At 50.7% G+C, this 22,172-nt stretch overlaps 8 protein-coding genes across 8 annotated transcripts; 3 read left to right on the top strand and 5 right to left on the bottom strand.

Annotated features, from left to right (window-relative positions):
• Positions 1 to 823: 823 nt before the first annotated feature.
• Positions 824 to 3,090, top strand: FRS1 (phenylalanine--tRNA ligase subunit beta; the record flags this gene model as incomplete). Its single annotated transcript, XM_043275211.1, has 9 exons — positions 824 to 876; positions 935 to 975; positions 1,042 to 1,061; positions 1,117 to 1,193; positions 1,256 to 1,385; positions 1,444 to 1,710; positions 1,765 to 2,006; positions 2,059 to 2,867; positions 2,927 to 3,090. 9 exons carry the CDS (start codon positions 824 to 826, stop codon positions 3,088 to 3,090), a joined length of 1,803 nt encoding a protein of 600 aa, XP_043132122.1.
• Positions 3,091 to 3,529: 439 nt separating this feature from the next.
• Positions 3,530 to 4,670, bottom strand: RPS3 (40S ribosomal protein uS3; the record flags this gene model as incomplete). The annotated part of the gene is made up of 3 exons (XM_043275200.1): positions 3,530 to 3,871; positions 3,978 to 4,291; positions 4,517 to 4,670. 3 exons carry the CDS (start codon positions 4,668 to 4,670, stop codon positions 3,530 to 3,532), a joined length of 810 nt encoding a protein of 269 aa, XP_043132121.1.
• A 365-nt stretch (positions 4,671 to 5,035) lies between these two features.
• ACHE_11000S (phosphatidylinositol-3-phosphatase YMR1) lies at positions 5,036 to 7,447 on the bottom strand (the record flags this gene model as incomplete). The annotated part of the gene is made up of 3 exons (XM_043275189.1): positions 5,036 to 6,805; positions 6,858 to 7,346; positions 7,424 to 7,447. 3 exons carry the CDS (start codon positions 7,445 to 7,447, stop codon positions 5,036 to 5,038), a joined length of 2,283 nt encoding a protein of 760 aa, XP_043132120.1.
• Positions 7,448 to 7,861: 414 nt separating this feature from the next.
• On the top strand, positions 7,862 to 9,445 carry EXG3 (glucan 1,3-beta-glucosidase 3; the record flags this gene model as incomplete). The annotated part of the gene is made up of 2 exons (XM_043285507.1): positions 7,862 to 8,016; positions 8,077 to 9,445. The coding sequence occupies 2 exons, from the start codon at positions 7,862 to 7,864 to the stop codon at positions 9,443 to 9,445; spliced, it is 1,524 nt and encodes a 507-aa protein (XP_043132119.1).
• Positions 9,446 to 9,534: 89 nt separating this feature from the next.
• ACHE_10998S (putative respiratory complex assembly protein Rmp1) lies at positions 9,535 to 11,796 on the bottom strand (the record flags this gene model as incomplete). Its single annotated transcript, XM_043285496.1, has 1 exon — positions 9,535 to 11,796. The coding sequence occupies one exon, from the start codon at positions 11,794 to 11,796 to the stop codon at positions 9,535 to 9,537; it is 2,262 nt and encodes a 753-aa protein (XP_043132118.1).
• Positions 11,797 to 12,000: 204 nt separating this feature from the next.
• Positions 12,001 to 13,269, bottom strand: ACHE_10997S (N-terminal C2 domain-containing protein; the record flags this gene model as incomplete). The annotated part of the gene is made up of 5 exons (XM_043285485.1): positions 12,001 to 12,598; positions 12,646 to 13,058; positions 13,114 to 13,137; positions 13,190 to 13,206; positions 13,257 to 13,269. 5 exons carry the CDS (start codon positions 13,267 to 13,269, stop codon positions 12,001 to 12,003), a joined length of 1,065 nt encoding a protein of 354 aa, XP_043132117.1.
• Positions 13,270 to 13,511: 242 nt separating this feature from the next.
• Positions 13,512 to 14,009, top strand: ACHE_10996A (uncharacterized protein; the record flags this gene model as incomplete). The annotated part of the gene is made up of 1 exon (XM_043285474.1): positions 13,512 to 14,009. The coding sequence occupies one exon, from the start codon at positions 13,512 to 13,514 to the stop codon at positions 14,007 to 14,009; it is 498 nt and encodes a 165-aa protein (XP_043132116.1).
• A 567-nt stretch (positions 14,010 to 14,576) lies between these two features.
• On the bottom strand, positions 14,577 to 16,739 carry ACHE_10995S (uncharacterized protein; the record flags this gene model as incomplete). The annotated part of the gene is made up of 1 exon (XM_043285463.1): positions 14,577 to 16,739. One exon carries the CDS (start codon positions 16,737 to 16,739, stop codon positions 14,577 to 14,579), a length of 2,163 nt encoding a protein of 720 aa, XP_043132115.1.
• Between the last annotated feature and the right edge of the window lie 5,433 nt (positions 16,740 to 22,172).

The raw sequence follows: 22,172 nt of genomic DNA, 5'->3' as shown, positions 1-22,172 counted from the left end.
CGACTAGGGAAGTTGGATGAGGTGGTCGGAATTAACGACGACGGTACGGAATGATATCAGGCAATGCAGTTCTACCTGATACCACGCAGGCACAATGAACAAATTTTCGATCTTTGGGAGTAGTTGATGAACGCGAGATCGTCGAGGAAGATTAAAGAGAAATTAAGCGGGTATCAGAGAGCCTGTCTAAGCAACGGAGGGGTCAGAATCGTCAATACTGGTAGTAGTCGGTGAGGGGAGTAAGATGGTATGAGAAGGGAGATGTTGTCGGTGGTGAGCGAGACTCCCCGGAGCGAGGTTTCGTGGGGTTTGGGCCGCCGCAGAACACGGTCATAGGCAAGAGGGCATACCTCGAGACAATTGGGCTGGAGTGCACAGCTCTCGAAGGAACGACTCCTAAGTAGATAGTGAGGTATCAACGGCGGGCAGGGAATGATGCTGCTGGGTTTCAGCCGCAAAAAGATGTTGCAAAGGCGAGCTGCCTGGTCGACGGGGTGAGGGAGAGCTGTGGCTGGTGAGGGGGATGATGATACGGTATTGTATGGTAATTATCATACGGGTATGGTAATCTCGAGGAGGAGGGGGGGCTGTGGCGGTGCATTAGTAGTGGCTGTCCCGCGAGGGTCAAGCCCCAACGGACTTTCATGCGGACTCATCCATTGATTCTTTCTCTGCATACCCGGTGGCAGCAGAACGTCAGTCCGCTAAATAACTTTGGGATCGCTGAGACTATTGTGATTATAGCTTAGCATCTGGGCTCTCCATATCTACCGCTTTCTCTTTGGACATTCCCTTGCGCGAGTCCTGAAGGACCCCCCTCACCATGCCCACCATCTCCGTCGACAAGGCCGCGCTCTTCAAGGAGCTCGGGCGCGAGTATGTGCTTGTCTTTGGCTATTAGTTCTAATGGTTCTCACTAATTTCTGTCTACTAGATACACCACCGAAGAGTTCGACGAGCTGTGCTTCGAATTCGGTGAGTCACTTTTATCACTTTTTTTTCATCCTCTGCGGGGCTCGCGCTGACTGACGGTTTCTATAGGCATTGAGCTCGATGAAGACGTAACACTCCCTCCCGCCGTTTCGGAACGCCGTTCTCCATACTAAGACTTCACAGACGACCGATACGGACCGTCCCATCGTTGATGGCGTGCAGGAGCCGCCTCAACTCAAGATCGAAATCCCCGCAAACCGGTACGCATATGACAAGACTCTGGGATAACGGGAGGAGCGCGTATACTGAGAGGGACTTGCAGATATGACATGCTGTGTTTCGAGGGTATTCAGCTCATGCTGAACATCTTCTTGGGCCGCAAGCCTCTCCCCAACTATAGACTCGTTGAGCCCTCGAGTGGGCAGCTCGAGAAGATTGTGGTCAAGGAGGACGTGAGTGCCGTTAACATAGTTCGTCTACAATATTGCATACGCTGACTGGGTGAAAAAGACCACGAAAGTTAGGCCGTATGTCTCCGGCGCAATTCTGCGCAATGTGAAGTTTGACCAGGCACGTTACGAATCGTTCATCGCTCTTCAAGACAAGCTTCACCAGAACCTCGCAAGACAAAGAACACTGGTTGCTATTGGTACCCACGATTTGGATACCATTCAGGGTCCTTTCACCTACAATGCTCTGCCTCCGAAGGACTTTAGCTTTGTTCCCTTGAACCAAACGAAGGAGCTGAATGGCGAGGAGTTGATGGCTTTCTACGAGGTATGACTTGTGCCAGGGATAAGGTGTGCGGAATTAATACTCATGGATCAACAGAAAGACCGGAACCTCGGAAAGTACCTTCACATTATCCGCGACTCTCCTGTTTATCCTGTCATCCACGACTCGAATAACACAATTTGCTCTCTTCCGCCGATCATCAACGGTAACCACTCGAAGATCTCGATCAATACGACAAACGTTTTCATCGAAATGACCGGTCTGGACAAGACGAAGCTTGAGATTGTGAACAAGGTCATGGTTACCATGTTCTCCCAGTACACCACCGAACCGTTCAGGTGAGTATCGTCTGTTCTAGGTGGGTTGCGAAATTCTAATTCTCCCCTATAGCATCGAGCCCATTCAAATCGTTTCTGAGCACAACGGCGAGTCTCGTGTCGTTCCGGATATTTCACCCCGTACCACCCAAGCCGAGATTTCTTTCATCAACCAATGTTGCGGGCTGAACCTCTCTGCGGCTGAGATTAGCGACCTCCTTAAGAAGATGTCCTATGATGCCAGGCCTTCCGCGAACAACCCCAACCTCGTTGATGTCGACATTCCCCCGACCCGTGCAGATGTGCTTCACCAGGCTGATATCATGGAGGATGTTGCTATCGCCTATGGATTCAACAAGCTTCCGCGAGCCTTCCCCAACATCTCCGGCACCATTGGCCAGCCTCTCCCCATCAACAAACTCTCCGACATCGTGAGAACAGAAGTCGCAATGGCCGGCTGGTCTGAGGCTCTCCCTCTTATTCTGTGCTCACATGATGAGAACTTCGCTTGGCTCAACCGCAAAGATGACGGCAACACTGCCGTCAAGCTCGCCAACCCTAAAACCCTGGAATTCCAGGTTGTCCGTACCAGTCTCCTTCCCGGTCTCCTGAAGACCATCAGGGAAAATAAGCACCACACTGTGCCCATGAAGATCTTCGAGGTCAGCGATGTCGCCTTCAAGGACGTTGAGTTGGAGCGTAAGAGCCGTAACGAGCGCCACTTTGCCGCTGCATGGTACGGACGGACCAGTGGATTCGAAGTTGTGCACGGTCTCCTGGACCGACTGATGGCTATGCTCAAGAGCGCCTTCATCACTGCCGAGGAGGGTCTCGAGAGCACGGCAGCCAGCGACTCTCACTACTGGATTGAGGAGCTTGATGGTAAGTCCATTACTTTTGGTTGATCAGCTGCGATGAGCCTATTTTGCTAACATACATAGACCCCACCTACTTCCCCGGCCACGCCGCCTCGGTCCACGTGCGCATTGCCGGAAAGGAGCACAACATTGGTACCTTTGGTATCCTGCATCCTACGGTGTTGGAGAAGTACGAGCTGAAGTACCCCGTCAGCACCCTGGAACTCAACATTGAGACTTTCCTGTGAGCAGAGGGTCGTCGATTATGTTTATTTATGATCATGGAGTAAATGATTTACACAGATAGATGACATGAGTAAAATACCAAAATGGAGTGATTGTTTATCGATTATGACTGCCTGGTTTTGTAGCTATTTTGTAGGGATATATTACCAGCACTATCTCGGGGATCCATTGTACTCCAGCCTTAACCACAATATCTCAGCTTACGGTGTATAGCAGGTTTATTACTTCATATAAGGCCTTTTTATTTTCCCATGGTTCGTGAGACATCACTTTCTCCGCTAAAAGAAAAACCACTTTTGGAACCGATTTTGACTTTTATTCCGTTCAGTAGTAGAGGTAGAGGTAGTCGGACAGGTAGAGAAAAAAAGGAAAACTCGAGAGATATAAAGAAAAATAAAAGGAAATCGTTTATTTATTCAACCACATCACGAAATTAACCCCTTACTCCTGAGCGAAAGTCTCAGCACCAGCAGCAGGAGCACCCTCCTGAGCCTCAACAGCCTGCTGCTCAGCAAGACGCTGCTGCTCGGCGAGCTGCTGGGCAGCGATGGCCTTGGCGCCGTAGTCCTGGCTAACGGGCTGCAGGATGGGCTGCTCCTCCTTGGGCTCGATGATGGTGACGGAGTCGGGGAGGGTCTTCTGGGGACCGGCCTTGCCCTCGGGGTCGGAGCCGCGCATGATCTTGACCTTGATACCGAGGACACCCTGGCGGAGGAGGACGTGGCGGGTGGCCGAGTCGATGAATTCCTTGGCGGGGTGGCCGGAGTGGATCATGAAGCCGTCCTGTTCAGATTATTAGCATAAATCCAGTGGGTGTGTTATCCCATTGCGCATCGCATCGCATCGCATCGCATCGAATTCCAACTCCCCAGGGCCAAAATAGACGTACAGTGAACTTCATGGACTTGGCACGAGCAGCACGGAGCTTGCCCGAAACAACAACCTCGCAACCCTTAGCACCGCTCTCCATGATGAAACGGAGGACACCATAGCAGGCACGGCGGACGGCCAGACCGTTAAGCAGCTTGTAGCGGAGGGACTCGCACTGAGCGACGGCGGAGAGACCACGGTTCTGGACCTTGGCGGCGTACAGGGAGACCGAGTTCTCGGGGAAGCGGAAACGCTTCTGGATGAGGGAGGTGAGCTCGCGGATGCGGCGGCCCTGCTCGCCCAGAACCTCCTGGGTGTGGGTGGCACGGATGACTGCGAGAAGCTGTTAGCTTCTGTATTCTCCAATGTTTTGTATATTTCCGTCGCAATTGATCCCATTCTAGTAATTCCTCCAGTTCCTCCTCTTCCGTGTTTTATTTTTTTGCGATCCTGGACCCCAAGTTCACCCCTTCAACACAACACCCGCTCCAATCCTCAACCCCAACCATCCAATCCACAGACAAAACAATCTTCAAAAGAAAAGGCGAAAGAACGTACTGATGTCGGTAACGGTAGGAGTAACACGGACTTCGACACCCGAGTAACCCTCCTCAGCCAGCTCGCGCTGGAAGAACTCGTTCAACTCGGCGTAGAAGACACCGTCGGCGACGAACTTTCGGCGCTTCGACATAGCTCCCTGGACAGCAGCCATTTTGACGTTTCTTTTTTTTGGCGTTTATTGAAAAAGGCGAAACGGCCGAGGATGAAGAAGGAGGGCGAGTTGGGCGTTAAGGCGGTTCGAGGTGGTCGTGCCGTCGTTCGGTCAGATCAGTTTTGAGGTTTAGGCGGTAGTGGGGAGTTTTTTTGGGAATAGGGTTTGGAATTGCCTGTTTGGGACAGGGAGGGTTAACCCTCGCTTGTATGGGCGGGCGCTTTTCCGTTTTGGGTTGTTATCTCTGCCCGACATATAAGGCAGTGTATATTACTAAGCATGTAGGCCTCAACTCGATTCATGTGCAGAGATTCGTAGGTTTACATTCAATCATCATACATGCATCCGAAATGGCCCGTATATCCCTACTGCATCTCTACCTCCATCTCCGTCATCTTCCCACTTCCCTGCTCATTCTCCTTATTCTTCGGCGTGAAAGCCAAGTTCGAAATACCCGCTGACACGGCTGCCATCCCAGCCGATGCTGCATTCTGCGTCCCCTTACCAGACACACCACTGCCCACGGAGCTGTGAGCCGTTTCAACACCAGTAACAACAGGAGCCCCTGACCCAGGAGCAGGTGGTGTAATGCTCTCCTGGACTGCAGTCGGGACAACAACAGGACCAGACGGACGGGGTCCGTTCATCTCTGCGTCTGCTCGGCCAAATACCTCGTTCCACCAACGGACTTCGTTCAAGCGCGGGAAGAGTAGGCGCTCCTTACCGCGTTTGTTGTCGTCTATGGTGGCGTCGTATTGGGGATTGAGGAACTGTTCTCGTCTGGCGAGGAAGTAGTCCCAAACGCTGCGTGTTCGTTCTCGGGCATTGGTCTCGATACGTTCCTTCTCGCTGTTGAAGAGGAACGTGCCAAATTGACAGGAGTAGAGGTGGTAGAGTAACCGTCGTAGGAAGCGTTCGTTGAATTCGAATCGTGTAGGGTATTGGTAGAGGAGTTGATATGTTGCGTCGAGGAATTGGTGGAACACTGGACTTGTTTCCTTTACCTTGGTGACCTCCTTCTCGGATATGGGTGTTCTAGGTACAGAGCCGGCTCGTTTCCCAGGAGTCTCGCATTCATTGGTCGGGGTATCACCATCGGAATCGGGAAGCGAGTCACGGCTAGTGTTATCCCGGTTGAAGAACCCCTTGGCACTCAAGAATGCGTTTTCGAGCGCCTTTCCAGCGCCGCTACCCTCGCGATTAGGATCACCTCCAATCCGCTCGTTTTCGACCTGGAACCATTTCTCGCTGTTCAGATGGCCGGAACGATGGCGGAACATATGGCCGAACGAGAGCCAGTCCTTCTCAACCAACACCATGAACCCTTCCAATGTTCGATAGTAAGGGTCGAGACACACTTGACTCAATGCACTCAGCTGGCTCGTACGATCCCAGCCATCCGAGCAATGAATCAAGACATGAGAATGGTTAAGCCCAACCTGTCGAGCAATCAACCCAGCGCCATCCAGGATTCCGGCAATATGCTTCAACCATCCACTCCGGGCAAGCAGGTCCCTATTAGGACCTAACGGGGTGACATCTGAGTCTTTCAGCGCATCGACCACTTTATTCAACGAATCTCGCATCACATGGATGTTATCAATTCCCAGGTAGGCCTTGGCTGCGAATTTATAGTTGTCCATGTTCTCCGAACCCAGACCAACAGCCTGCATTGCAAAGGCATTAACCGTCGGCCGAGCATCAACAATCAGATTCTGCTGCTGAGCGCCATAAACCTGACGCCCTTCTTCCGGGTCTCCTCGAACGGATGCCAACATTTCATCCTCGAGTTCTTCAGCATTCGCAAAGTCGGAATCAGACTGGCCAGCGAATCCATCACCCTGACTAAAGCTAGACGACTCTGATTCTAAATTAGGGGTTTGCACATTGGACAACGGCCTCTCTGTACGTGATGTCGAAAAGATAGCCGCTAATAACTTCTCGTCCTGAATACTCCGGTTCTGCCGTACACCAACCAACGGCTGCGAACTTCTCGTAATCGAGCAGTTATTCACCGGATGCCGATATGTGAGTATAGGCACACGCGCTCTCGACCGATACCGTCCTGCGTAGTTCAATGTATTATCCGAAATCGCAGTAGGCACGGGCATAAGCGCAGGATAGGTTGGAGAGAACTGACAAGTCAGCAACCCCCTTCAGTCTCCCAAGCACAGCAATCAAACATACCCCATAGTCCGAATTAATCTGCGAGATGCGCCATCCATTCCCCTCTATATCCACACCCTGCCTTGCCCATTCTTTCTTCGGGTCAAATAAATCCCACCCGTTAAACTCCCTTTCCGGTAGAGGAGGCTGATAAGCAAACGCATATAGCTTATCTACCCTCCCAACCCTACATGTCCACTGCTTTATCGTATCATATACCTCGCGCGCCTTGTTCTCAGTAACAAAGTAGAAGCAAACAAAGGTGAAATCGCGGCACCGCAAACGGATTGACGACGGCTGACGCGAGGCCGCGGGAGTCGGTCGCAGCGTGCACAGGGATATTATCGGGTAGGTTATCCAGAGTTCTCGGGGTCTGACGGGGTTTCCTTGCGCTTGTGCTGGGGCCGTGTCGGATGCTGGGGGAATGTGGGAGAAGATGAGGTGGTGAGGGGTGAGGTGAAGGTTGCCGACGACCTGTTCACCACGGCGCGCCAAGGTCACATTATCAACCTGGGGATTTCTGTCAGTCCCTTTTCTTTCCTGGTCCTCTGCTTGTTGTTGTTCTGGGGTCGGGCAACGAGACTAACCTTAGCAACCCGTGTTCTCTCCATGCCTTTCCGTTACTTTAGCCGCAATATCTTCATGGTCTTATCTCTATCGCAGAACAAAAGATTCTCCGAGGCACTCTGGTCTATCGAATGAATATAGAACAGATATAAAAGAAGTGTGTTGTGATTGTGGAGGAAGAGTGGTTGACTCGACCGGATGCGGAGCCCCTCGTGCCAGCTACGTCAAAGGCGGAGCCGCCAATTGGAGACAATGGAATGTACATACACAGCATTCCAGCGCCTGTAGTGTTTATGTTTGCATTGTATATAAATTCGAAACGCCTGCAATTCTGTACAAATGTGCGAATGCTGTCTGTTTATTTTACCTCGTTTGCGGTGTTTGGTGACTAGTGCTCACCAAACTATATATCTGACCTAACTATACAATTCACATCTACAACACCCAAATATATCAAGATGATAGTTGCACCCCCATCGCCCCAAGACATCCTCCTCTACCGCTACCAGCACGCTACAAACCTAGGCTCCGTCTTCGTGCTAGAACGATGGCTCCGTAGCAGCATGTACGACGACGACACGCCCGGCTCCAGTGAAATAGAAGCCATAAAACGGTACCCCTTCATATCTTATTCCCCAATACACAGATTCATTTACTAACAGTGATTGCTTAGATCCATACAAGTCCGCGGCCTGTACGAAACTCGCGCAAAATGGGAAACCCTCTGGCTAACAGCCCTATCCGATGACGACCTGCACTGGCTCAAGCACACCGCGCGGTGCAACTCCATCCGTCTCCCGATAGGTTACTTCACACTTGGCCCTGCGTTTTGTATTGGTACAGATTTTGACGGCGAGCCGGGACAGGTCTACCTGAACTGCTGGAACACTGTCAAGCATCTAATTGAGAAATGCTACACACACGGCATCGGGGTACTAATCGACTTCCACGCCGTTCCTGGAGGTGCGAATAGCGAAAGCCATAGCGGGACTGATACTGGGAGGGCTGACTTCTGGAGAAACGAGCACTACCGCACTCTAGCAAGAGATTGCATCGCATTCGTCATTCAAGAAGTCAAGTTCCACGCTCTCCACGGCGTTATCGGCATTGAACTATGCAATGAAGCAGCCTGGGATCCACCAGGGATGCACGAATGGTACGATGAGGTCATTGAAGTCGCTAGTGCTATCGATTCATCTATACCGATCTACATCAGTGATGCGTGGAATCTCTCCGCTGCGCTGCAGTACGCCATGGGCAAAAACAATACCACCCTACCCTTTGACAGAAGCCCTGTTATCGTGGATACGCACAAGTACTACTGTTTCACCGAAGACGACAGAAACATGCACCCAAACGCGATTCGCGAGCGTGTTGCTAATGAACTGGCTGAACTGGCTGAACGGCAGGGCAATGTCTTCGACCGTAAATCAGCAGTCGAAGTGTATATCGGAGAGTATAGCTGCGCTATGGACCAGCATACATTTGACCATGCTGACCCCTCGCAACGGCCTGAGTTGACGGTTGCATTTGGAAATGAGCAGAGCCGGACGTGGTCGTCCAAAGCATCGGGCTCCGCCTTTTGGACCTTCAAAATGGACTGGATGGATGGTGGGGATTGGGGGTTCAAGGAACAGGTTAATACGGGCGCGATCCCGGCGCCTCCGTGGCTGGCCCTTTCGCGAGACGAAGTGCACGCGAGGCTAAGGCAAGCTGATATTCAAAGAACTGATCGCCATGAAGAAGCCTATTCTCAACACATCGGATACTGGGACTCCGTGGCCCCGGGTGTACACTTCGAACATGACCGCTATTCTCGCGGGTGGGATCTCGGATACGCGGATGCAGGGTGGTATTTTGGTGCGTTGGTCAACGGCATAATCCCCGGCCAACGCGAGGGAGGGGAGAAAATCGGTGCCCTTGACCTCTGGGTTCGGAAGAGGATCACCGAAACGAACGAGGTTAATCAGGACATGGGCTGGGAGTGGGAGCATGGGTTTCGGAAGGGTATTAACGATTTTTACTCTGTTGTTGGGGTTTAGTCCCGGTACATGAACATCGTACGCACATTCATCGCTAATACACATAATAAAAATACACCCAAAGGGGAAAAATACAACCAGAGTCTAACCTAGAGCTCCGCCCGCCTAGCCGTATCCAACTCAAACGCCAACTTACAAGCCGATCCATAAAACGAATTGAACTTGTGCAGCAGCTCGCCCAACTCACCCTCCTCAGCAACCTTGGAATCAGAAGGAAGATCCATATCCAAGAACAAGTCCATCGCGCGAGACGGGTAAAACGGCCCGCTCTCGTAATAACTATAGTTAAGCCGTTTGTCTTCGTAGTCATAACGGTGTAGATATGTCCCCCGGCGGTCGACGAGGGGTAGACTCATGTACTCTGCGGTGACGAATTCTTTCTCTGAACCAGAGAGGTTCTTTTGGTTAAGGATTTCTCTGGGCAGGGAGAGCTTGAAGAATGTTGGGAGAGACACGTCGCCACTGTCGTTTGGTCTGGGTTGGATGAAATTGTCCCGTAGAGAAGTCTTGAGAACATCTGCGCTCTCTTGCCACGATTCCTCTGGTAAATCGCAGTACATCTTCCTTGTGAAGCGGAGGTCCAGCCCGTTCTCGGGGAGGAGGTAGTCGACGCTGTTCTGCGTGGTTATGGCCTTGGCGTTGTGCAAGAGGAGTTCTGGTTTTGCTTCGGAATCGGAATTTTCCTGTAAAGAAACTTCTAGGTCGAGTTGTGGGAAGACATTTGCGTGGAGAGCTGACGGGACTAACAGGACGCGGCGAAGCTGCTGTTTATCGCTGCCTTCGTGACTTTGCAGTTGACGCAGGAACGAGGCCACGCGGGGGAGGTCGGTGGTAAACGAGCGAGGAAGAGATAGCTTGCTTAGTGTCGTCGCGTCGACAGGATCACGGCTCATGGTAGGTTTGCGCAAGAATAAACATCTTCCAACTGCAGCCGTTACACTCTCGTGCACATCAACCTTCTTGCTCAGCTGGTACTTAGAAGAAGGTTTCCGTAAGATCTTCAGAAGTCCATCCGATAACCTCGTCTGATGTTGGTCAAACAACGGCATATCCAACGGACTCGACCCAGCCGCCTGTGTCGACGGCATAGCCCACCGAAACCAAGCCTTCTGCCGCTCAAACCAAACCCCATCATTTTCGAGGTTGAAATCATAAGCCTCGGCAGGCTCTGTTGCAGAGAAATAGCTCGTAAATGGTAACGGATCCGGATTCGTGCTGTAGATTGCAAGGTTCAATGTCCTCCGGGCATTCTCCATGCCCTCTCTGTCCTCCGCGAGATACAGGATCTTCTTCGGACCCTCACGAGTCACGTCCTCAAATGCCACGCCGTAGGCCCTACTAACCCAATCCAGAAATTCCAAGTGGAACGCGCGACTCCCATCAAACCGATTACCGACCCGCGGGAACAATTCAACTTCCTCCTCGCGTATCCGCAAACTCGTATCCTGTATGATATCCCGAATAGTCTCGCATGCAACCCGACTCCCCGTAATCCTGACCAGCCCTAGCGAATTCGTAATATCAATCTTCGCATCGTTCAAACTGGCCACCTCCTCGAAGGAAAAGATCTCCGAATTCTTCAGCAACGACAACGTCGTCGCAGACAACCGTATATCAATCTGCCCAGCCTCCCCAACAACCTCCAACTCCCAACAATCCCGCAATATCCGCTCTGCAAGCAGATGCTTCCCCTTCAGCGACTTCTTCGTCACTGCAATCCTATCAGCAACACCTCCCTGCCCAACAGGCCCCATCTCTAGAAACCCAGGCGTCCCAGGCCTCCACTCCATCGCCCGCGGACCATTACCACTCTCCCCAGATCCATAAAACTCCTCCGCATTCCGCTTATGTTCCGACACATAATCAGCCAACTGATACCCCGTGAACGACGCCTGAACTTTCCATCTGAGTTTCTCGAACTCAACCACGTCGAGTTTATCACCCGCCGAATGCGGCGCAAGAAGGCTTTCAATCCGCTCGTTCACAATCTCCCCCGTCAACTCCACCGTTTCATCTTCAATCTCCTGCAGCAAAAACGGCACATCACCCTTCTCGCTCAATCTGTCGGGGCCGATATCGAGCGCCTGCTTTTTCTGGCGCTTCTTCGCTTCGGGGACGACTACAACGCCGCCTTGTTGACCGAGGAAGGAGACGTCGATGGGGACATGTTGGGCTTTTGGTTTGGGTTGGCGGCGGCGTCGGGGTTTGCCATCGCTGTTGTTCGAGGTGGTGGATTTGGAGCGGAGGAGGTCGTAGCGGCGGGAGATCAGGGAGAGGGGTCTTTCTCGGCAGGTTTGTAGGGATTGGGGGTTGAGGAGGCCCGCGGGACTCCGTGGTGTTCGGGAAAACATGTAGAATTGGTTGCTGAGAGCATTGAGCTCTGCTGCTGTTTTCTGGAATTCCTTTTTCGTTGCGGCGATTCTTCTGATATCCGCATTGTGCTAACCCAGAACGGAAGTTTTTGCCTCAGGCTATTAAGTCATATATACAATTGCCAACGGGGTATTTATACAAGAACGAAAAATAAAAAAGAAAACAAGACGAAGAGAAGCAAGTCACTCCTTAGGAGATATCTCCCAACTCCTCAAATCCTCCCTCACATCAAACTCCGACACCTCGTGCTCATTCGCCATCGCCCGACTCCTCAACCCTTTCGCCTTCGAATTATCGAAGATCTGCTGCTCGATACTCCCTCCTCTCCTCCCATTCCCATTCCCATTGCCCATATTTCCAATAGATGACAGCAGCTCCGGCGCCTTAACCTCGTTACTGGAAGAACTCTTCGGCCGTCTTTCAAAACTAGGTGATAAACGATTCCCGGCCGGAGACTCGCGCTGGTTTGCGCCGTTCTCCGCACTAACAACATTCAGGCTGTCATCTAGTCGGCTCATGCGCTGGCTCTGGATTCCATTGTTGTAGCCGGCGCCTCCGGAGAATAAATCCTCGATTAATTTATCGGCGGGGAGGTCGGTTGAGCGGGAGTTCCAGGATGCTGCGAGCGTGCGACGGTAGAGGTCTTGCATATCGGATACCTCGCTGCTCTTCGCACTGAGGGATGGAAGGGGTCCGCTAATAGGGTCATCGGAATCGCCTTGTTCAGAGGACACGACACCTGCGATTCCATCAAAAACCATGGCAGATCTCAGAAGTGGACTGGGCAGTCAGCATAGAACAACATCCTCATCAGCAGAAAAACTCACGTAATAAAGTTCCTATCCCCCTCCGTCTGCCTCATACATATCCCCACTCTCAGCGTACTATTAATCTTGCTATCCTGCATAAGATACCTCCTCACAATCCCTTCCTCATCATCACTCTTATCCACATACTCGGACAGATTCAGCCGAATTCGTCCTAACATATTCCGATCCCCGTGCCCCCCCGACGCAAAGTCCTGGGTGATCTCGAAATGCACCTCGCATTCTTGCAGTGTCTGGTTGCGGTCGATCGTGAGTCGCACTTGGAGGGTTTTCTCGTAGTGCCATTGCGCGCGGTGGTCTATGATGACTGCTTTATCGGTATGGCCGTGATGTTCTGCTGCGCTGGAGGAGGGGAGGCGCCATTTGACGAAGGCCGTGCCGCTGACGAGGGGGATATTGTTGAGGTCGATGATCTGCTAAATTAGCCAAAGATGCATAAGTTTTGGGAGGTAGGATGTGACGGGTTACCTTTAATACAAACTCGAACCTGGGCTGTTTTACTTCAGCATCCAATTGAACCCTTTATCGGTGTAGAGAGACCTACCCTCCTATTCTTCGGGACTGCGGTCATGTTAGCACGTCATATAGGATCTCGGAACGCTGTGACTTACCGAACGCCTGCATCTTCGAACAACTGAAAGCGTATATTAATACCTGGCTGCCGTCTTATTCGAAATCCATCCAATGGAATGCACTCCGATGCATGCATGTAACCATCATTTCGTCCAGGGATGGCAGGGCGGTGATGCAATTGTCGGGCAGTTCTAGACCGCTTAGTTATCTCCGCCGAACTTACTCCGCGGCTATGGTTCTAGTTCGAGAGTTCATTCGACATCACTAAACTACTCAATACACGGATTGCGAAAATGGCATCTACAGACCAGCCAACAGCAACAAATATCGTCCCGCTAGACTCCCCCCTGCGCACAGCGCCAATCCACCCCCTCCTCCCAGACATCCGAGTCCCAGGCCGAACCGCAGATACAGAATCCAACGAACCCTCCAAAGACCAGCCAGACAATGAAAACGAGAAATCACTACAATCACACCACTACGACCCTTTAACCTGCATCCCATTCCCATTCTCGAACACATCCCAGAATCAGCCACCAAGCACCGACGCAACCCAACAAGAGAAAGAATTAGCAAGTCTCCGAGAAGAACATCCCACCGCCGAAGCCGCCCTCAAAGCCCAAGAAGCCACAGCGCGCGAAGCAAAACGGCGGATCGAAGAGACCGTCAAGAAGAGAGAGGAGGTGCAGCGCGCGATGGATAAGAAAGTCAAGGAGAGGGATACGGAGATGAAAGTACTCGAAAAGTATCAGGAGGTTAAGGTGAAGGCGTCGGATATTCTGCCATCATGATTAAGCCTGCTGGGGTATGGTTTGGTTGTTTTGGTTTTGGTTAGCACGTCGAGTGAATGTATGGAATGGGTGGCTCTCTGTTTCGAGGTCCGTGGCGTCCTGGGGTTGAAGCTTGAGAATACGGTGCTGACCGTTCAACAAATCGCGTCAGGGGAGGAAAGCCAATACAGGACCTGACGAGCTCAGGACTGATTCAGGACGCCTTTGAATACAATGATACCCATACGCGGCATTTGCTTGAAGGGTCTCGGCGAAAGAGCACCATACGAGTTCTTCGATGTACATACTACGAGCAGGTCCTGCATACACGCGCTACATTTGGACAATGCAAATTGAATAATGACATGGATAATATTTCAAACATGGCATGACAGGCAAATCGACATGACATGACATGACAATTAACATTTCTGTACATATATATACCAACTTTGGCTTTCATATGTAGAACCTCGACATCCTCCACACATAACATATCCATCATGGAAATGCGTAATTAGATCATAGAAACACAAGGAAATAACACAAGAGAAATAACACATTAATCATAATAAATCCCGGTCATGCTTAAATATCACCCAACAGCTTAACAACAGCTGGCAACAACTCCGACGCATCCTCAATCAGCGTCTGCGTCTGGTTGACGAACTGGTGCGTAAGCAGGTCATTGGCATTATCAAGCAAACCAGTAACCTCCTTAAGCATCTCGGGGGTGATAATCGGCGAAACCTCGCCAATAAGATCCTTGGTCTCATTAACGAACCCAGGAGTAAGCAGCGTGTTCGCGTTACCCAGCAGACCTTTGACGTCCTTGAGGAGGTCGGGGGTGACGACGGGTGCAACGTCGCTGATGAGACCCTTGGTGTCCTTGACGAAGTCCTTGGTGAGGAGGGAGTTGGCGTTGCCGATGAGACCCTGGGTTTCGTCGACGAAGTCCGAGGTGAGAAGAGCCTTTGCGTTGGAGAGAAGGCCGCCGACACCGTTGAGGAGCTCGGGAGTGACGATGGGGGCGACGGCGTCGATGAGGTTCTTGGTTTCGTTGACGAAGTTGGGGGTGAGGAGGTCGTTGGCGTTGTTGAGGAGGCCGCCGACTTCCTTGAGGAGCTCGGGAGTAAGGATGGGGGCCACAGAATCGATGAGACCCTTGGTTTCCTTGACGAAGTCGGCAGTAAGCAAGTTGTTGCCGTTGGTGATGAGGTTGTTGACCTCCTTAACGAAGTCGGCAGTGAGCAGGTTGTTTCCGTTGCTGATGAGGCTGTTGACTTCCTTGACGAAGTCGGCAGTCAAGAGCTCGTTGCCGTTGTTGATGAGCGAGTTCACTTCCTTGACGAAGTCGGCAGTCAAGAGATCGTTGCCGTTGTTGATGAGCGAGTTCACCTCCTTGACAAAGTCTGCGGTGAGCAGGTTGTTGCCGTTCTTAATCAGAGAGTTGACCTCCTTGACGAAGTCAGCAGTCAACAAGTCATTACCGTTGTTCAGCAACTTGGTAAGCTTGTCGAACAGGTCGTCGCTGAGCAGGGGCTGGACGTTCTTGATCAAGCTGTTGATCTCCTTGACAAAGTCGGGAGTGAGCAGCTCATTACCGTTGCTGATCAACGAGTTCACCTCCTTGACGAAATCAGCAGTCAAGAGGTTGTTGCCATTCTTGATGAGCGAGTTGACCTCCTTAACAAACTCGTGAGTGAGGAGGTCGTTGCCGTTGTTGAGCAGGGTGCTGATCTTGTCAAACAGGTCAGGCGAGAGCAGAGGTCCAACGTTGCTGATCAAGCTCTGGGTGTCGTTCACGAAGCTAGGTGTCAAGAGCGCGTTGCCGTTCTTCACGAGATTGTTGAGCTCATCAGTCAGCTCATCGGTCAGAAGGTTGTAACCCTTGTCGATTAAGGTCTTGGTCTCATCCGTCCTCTTGTCATCGAGCAGGTAGGCGACGTGGTGGAAGAAAGACTCAATGTCCTTGAGCAAGGTAGGAGAGAGAAGACCCCCCGCACCACCGAGCAACGATCCCAAGTCAGCAAGGGGACCATCTCCAGTGGTTTCAGAAGCACCAGTAGCGGCAGCTGCGCCGGGAGACGTGGTGCTCTGAGCGGCGGAGGAAGTGGAGGATTGTCCACCACCCAGACCACCCAGGAGACCACCATTCTGGTCATCATCGTTGGTCTCGGTGCTCTTGGTGTTGGATGACGACTCGCTAGGGGAAGGGCTGGCAGCTGCTGCCGAGTTGGCGGCAGGAGTGGCAGGAGCAGCAGCAGAAGAGCTGCTGGACTTTCCACCGCCCAGAATGCCACCCAGGATACCGCCATCCTGGTCATCATCATTGCTGGTCTCGGTGTTCTTGGTGTTAGACGACGACTCGTTAGGGGAAGGACTGGCAGCTGCCGCAGAGTTAGCGGCAGGAGTGGCGGCTGCCGTGGTGGGGGTCTGTTGCGAAGCGGACTCATCCTCCTCGGACTTGCCCTGAGATGGAGCTGGCACATGAACCTGAGCCGGAGACGTAGTCTGTTGCTGTTCCTGCTGTTGTTGCTGCTGCTGCTGGGTGGCGGTGGTCAACGGGGCATTGTCTTGACCATTGGCCTGAGCGTTGCCCTGGTTGTTCACATTCTGATGAACAGCAGCGGCCGTCGATTCACTCGAGGCGCCCTGAGCCGAAGCACTTCCCGCAGGCGATGAAGCCGGGGAAGCCAGCGCAGTGCTGGACAGCAAAAGAGTACTTGTGATAACAGCGGAGAAACGCATACTGGCGGTTCACGGGAGGGAGGGGAAGGACAGTAACTTGACTTGAGAAAGAGCCCGAAATCCGACAAACCAGAACCTCAGGAGATCTCTTTCGTGGAGGGGAGCATGCTTTTTAAATAATGTCGACCACCCTAAGCATTGGACTAAAGAATTGGACTAAAATTTTTCCCCACATTCAGAGGGAAATGGAGCCAGCCGAGGAGTGCGACCCCCACAGGGCCTTCGCTAGTGTAGTTGATTCACCTCCATTCAGAGGATTCCGAGTTTTGCTGATGTCAATGCCACAGGGGCCCTCATTTAGACCGGGATACGCCGGGGGAGTTGCCCAATTCGACTGAATCTCTTGGCAGCATTGCTAATCCAGGCCACGGAAAAGACCAGGAGAACACGGTCAGAAGGCACCAAAAAAAAACAAAACTAGCGCAGGACGGTCACGCCGGAGGAGGATAGGGAAATTGCGACTTGCAGCGGCGATATTCCTTTTAGGCCCAAGATTGAGCCGACTGCCTCGGGATCGGCAGTCTCCATAGTGCTAGTCTCCATCAAACATTCCGTTGGTACTCAGAAAGGACACAATGCAAGTCCTCTGTAGTATGGAGTACATAATAGAAGAAGAGAGGACTAGAATATTGTCCATGCCATTGAGAGTGTAGCTGAATTGAATTTCCATGGAACAACGTGGTCGATATCTGGATGACATCTCCGATCAGGGGTCTCAGGGGAACCACGGGTGCATCGTATTCACACTCTCTGGCCAACTCGGTACATGACCTGCGGACCTCCACGAACCTTGATAGATGAGAAATGGATACAATGGAGCATCGGTTAGAGAGAATTGCGGGGGATCGAGTCTAACGATGCGGAGAAGACGATAGCAATGACGAGAATTGAATGAATCCGGGGGAGATGAAGGCAACCTCAGGTTCATCTCGGTAACATGTGATCTGAGGCTGTACAGAGGACCGGACAGTGACAACACTCAACCACGTTGCGATCGGCGTCGTATTCGGAGGATTGCTCAGTTCCATGAAACCGTTCTTTGTTAAAGCACTCATGGTACTCTGGGCAAAGTAGTATTCAGTAGTAACTAATACTCCCAGAGTAGATAGCACTGCGATAAGACAAGCACATGCACCACAGCCTTGTCTCTGATCCTTGGCTATAATCCATCAAATATGCCGGCAGTCTTCGAGATATCTCACCATGTCCACTCTGGGCACTCTAACCGAACCACGCTCATTGGTACGAGTGAGACACGCAGGCGGGGGATTGCCAAAGTACTCTCTCGGCCAATAATGCTGCCTACACTGATTTTTATATGGGTCGCCAAGCTACCGGCAGGAACTAGTTTAACCTAAAGGACCTAGCGGGCAATTCGGCGAATGTTGGGGTCGCGAAGATTTTGTTCCTGACCCAGAAGACGGTCTGCTATTTCGATGAACATAGCCGGTGTTGACCATGGGTGAAGTGATGTTTATACTCTGTAGTAATGGTGTGAAACAGTAGAGAGCCGGGGGAAAACGAGACGAAAATAGGTGCTCATTAGAACTACCACGGTTGAAGAATACGGGGTCGGGCTCCGGAAAGCTTAACTGCGGCTACAACTGCTTATTGCGATTTTCAGAGTCAAGCCATCTGCGTCATGAGGGCAAACATGACTACTCCGGACTAGGCCCGTGTACGAATCAGTGCCATGCCATAAGCAATAGTGGGCGACTTTTCTTCATCTCCCATACGAAATAAAATTCCCTAGTACACATAGGTGAAAGAACTGACCAGTTGACGTCTCCGCGCAGCACAGCGGAAAGATTTTTCTGGTCTCCGCTATAAACACGGTCCATGTGGTTGCATTCTTATCAACCCGGCAGACAACATTGACACTCCTAATACTTTCCGCACGCAAACAATGCACATTGTAACTTTACTAGTACTCTACTAGCCCAGCACGGCCAGGCAGGCACCGTGCTTTTAATGCTGATGCTCTGTAAAACCAGCTATTCAGGGACAGCTGCGACAATCATCCACCGAAGCTTATTGTCCTAGTTTTAAATAACAGACGTCGATAGCGCCCATCAAGACGTTACTGTCCTCTAGTGCATACACTAGAGGACAGTACTGGGTCGATCTTCTGCGTAAACATTCTGGAAATTTTGATAAATGTCGAGACAATTCAGACTATCAGTGATTTCTGTCTAACCGATCTGCTCTAGTGTCATTTATTGTCCACTAATATCGACTCTCGTGACTTGACAGTTTCAATCAGTCAATCAGGAAAAAGCTTGGTTGGGATTTAGCGAGATCACGAGGCTTGTCTTCTGGTGTCGGAACCTTGCAAATTTGATTTACCTTACGCAATGTAGCTAGTCTCTACGTTGATGTGCAAACATGCCGTTGAGAATGGAAGCGGGAGAGAAAGGGATGTGTTCACAATATCCAAGTGAACAACATCGAAAAAATCCTCAAGCACCCAAAGATTAACATAGTGGCAATGGAGTCATCCACTACACTGCCCATCACACGTAAAGCGACTTAAATACAACGATAGAGCTGTCTTTTCATTCTTTGTACTCCGTACATCAAGGCGCCATTGCTTATCCCCCTCTCCTTCTCTCGTAGATCCAGTCCTTTCGAGTACATCATCAGGCATAAGGTTTAGAAAATAGAAAAATGGTGGATTCTGTGCGCTTCGATGGTATGAGAGTTATATAGTTCCCTTACCATGCTCTAGGCTTGCATATATCCGACGTGCTCAGACTTGATTGACCAATAATTGAAGATTACATGATGGCCCATATGCCTCTCAAGCTCCATCACAGACTTGAAGTTGGCAATTTCAGATATCAGGCATCGACGCATATAACTACAGTGAGCCCACGTTTGAAGGGATATGGATGTGACTACTATAGAAGAAAAGACGGGATATATGAGAGGACTATGCCAGAGACGGAATACAGAGTGATAGATGGACGATCGTTAAGATAAACAATAGATTGATGCAGAGAGAAAGAAGAAGAATGCATAATGGATAAAAGAGAAGACTCCAGGGTTCGAGCCGCGAGCCAGCATAAAAAAGGCAACAATGATCCAGAGCCAGGATAGAACAGCTCCTGGGTCACAGAAGTCTAAACTTCAAATTTAACCTATAAACCACACACTGGATGCCGTGCCTGTGAACAGCTGTGTCAGATTGTTCCTAGAATACATAACTTTGGTTGTGAGATTCAGGCGGCAATAATCATTCAGGGAAGAGAAAGCAGGCATACCGGGACGTCGCATCTCGGTGAATTAGAGGTCATAAAAACACAATCAAGCCGCTAACTGGAACTAACATTCACCTTTCCTAAGCAGTACTGCTGCTGCTAACTATATCGGCGTACAGTCTAGCGAGGCTCCTGGTAAATCAATGGTCTATTCATGGCATAATCGCTATGCCTGAATGAATATAAATCATGGACGGGACATGGTTTAAGAGAAACTTAGATTTTATTCGGTTTGTATTCAACTGTAGCTTTCACAGCAACGTGCTAATGAGTACTGATTCGCGTCTAGTCGTGTTAGCCTTGTATGGGAAAGCGGCTGACACATCAAAACCAAACCAATCAACATCTGGGACGCTCTGAAGACAGTGTGTTTCGACCCTGTTCTTCGCAAACTGCAACAGAGGTTGGTCATGCTCAGTTGCATTGAATGATCTCAACAGACAAAATCGTAACCTTCTGGATTATCCTTGATGAGGTAGCACCACCCGCATCGTTCCGGGAGTGTCATACTTTGACTCGCCGTAGAGCGATGATCTGACAGAATCCGACAAAAGCCGTCAAAGACCAGCTTGAATACTAGTAGACAGTAGCGTATGCAATTCCGATGTTTATCTTAACGAGGACAAGAACCGGGTGTAGTGTAGTATTTCTGATATGCTTGTCTGTCATATGAAGTGACATTGCCGCCAAAGATTCTGATAGAATGTGACACTTTAAGTCCAATCAATTGAGCATGGATATCCCTTGCAACATGAGCTCTCACGATACCCAGTTGTCATCAGGATTCAGTAGATATGGCCCGTGTGTCTGAACGTCATGCTGACACTTCTGTCCACAAGATCTGTTAACGTTATCAGGCACCAGGTCGAAGCGTGATATAAGCCGGACTGGTTGGACAGTGGTGTTTTTGCGTAACCGTGAAAGTGCTTGAGTTGGCTGTCAGCAGGGTTGTGCAATCCGTTTGACATTATGGTTCCTGTTGCTGTCAGCGTCATCTTGATATGGTCAGATGTGAGATCAAAGAAACGCTTTGTGCCACCACCTCGAGTTAGCGAATACAAACCGGATAAAAGAGTCGCTACCATAGTTAATTCTCACAATGGAAGTTATTCAAATGTAACCCGTCGTACTTTGGAATTTCAAGGTCAAGGATAAATAGACCTACCAAATCAGGAAACATACATATCATCACATAGTATCACAACCTAATAAAAATAGACCTTCCCACAAGTGCCATAATCCCTGCAATCCGGAACTAAAACCCGGGCCAAAGCACCCATCAAAAGTACAAAGAAAACCCTCCGACGGTCTCGCCAAATCTCCATCCTAGCCCAACAACAACAAAACCGGTATAGTCTGTTCAGGTGATCAATAGCGCATGCACTGTCAGCAAGGCTGTGGAACCCCTTTCCGCCTGGTCCCTGTCCGCTGTCATGCAGAGTATCACCGGCCATTATCTTTGCTTTGTGCGAGAGTTAGCGGGGCAGGCATTGCCCGTAGCGCCGTGCTGTCATCGTCAGCATTATCGGTTATGTTTTGGTACGTTCGTGAGATGACGCCGGAGCCAGTCAGACTACTAGAGCTGCATTGCTCTGAGACAGTATGTGTTTGTAGTTACGCCGGTTGGGGACTTTAACGTTCATGTAGGCGCCGGGATGAGGGGTCTGTTGGCGCGTAGGGGAGGGTGTATCTATGGGATGCTCTGGGGCATTTCCAGGCTTCCGAGTTTGTTTTTTGAGTTTGTTTGATGATATGTAGGTGGATGCAAATTGGATGACTCGGTCAAAGGAATACTCGACTCGGTGATGGAGTCATGCTTAACAATATATCCATGTCCCCCACTATGGTCCGTACTCCGTAGGGCATGCCACATTGATTCATCGCACAACATTTTTTTTTCTTTTGTATCGTTTCAGTATTTTCCCGGTGACTCATTATGTAAGATACTACGCTGTACTATTCTAAGAATCTTCAGTGGGCATTCAGCCGGCATCGGTGCATTGAACGTGGTCTGTGGCGAGTGACAGCTGTGGCTGTGGCGATGGCTGTGGCACAGCTCGCTTAGGCTGTCGAGTAATGTAAGTGCAGTAGTGGCTTCGCTCCGGCCGTGATGCATCATCCAGTGCTGACGAGTCTTTCTATTCTCAAGAAATGTCTAGACACTGCACTGAAA

The sequence above is a fragment of the Aspergillus chevalieri genome, chromosome 1 (genome assembly GCF_016861735.1).
Source record: "Aspergillus chevalieri M1 DNA, chromosome 1, nearly complete sequence".
NCBI classification, from domain to species: Eukaryota; Fungi; Ascomycota; class Eurotiomycetes; order Eurotiales; family Aspergillaceae; genus Aspergillus; species Aspergillus chevalieri.
This window is presented reverse-complemented; position numbering and strand designations above follow the sequence as displayed.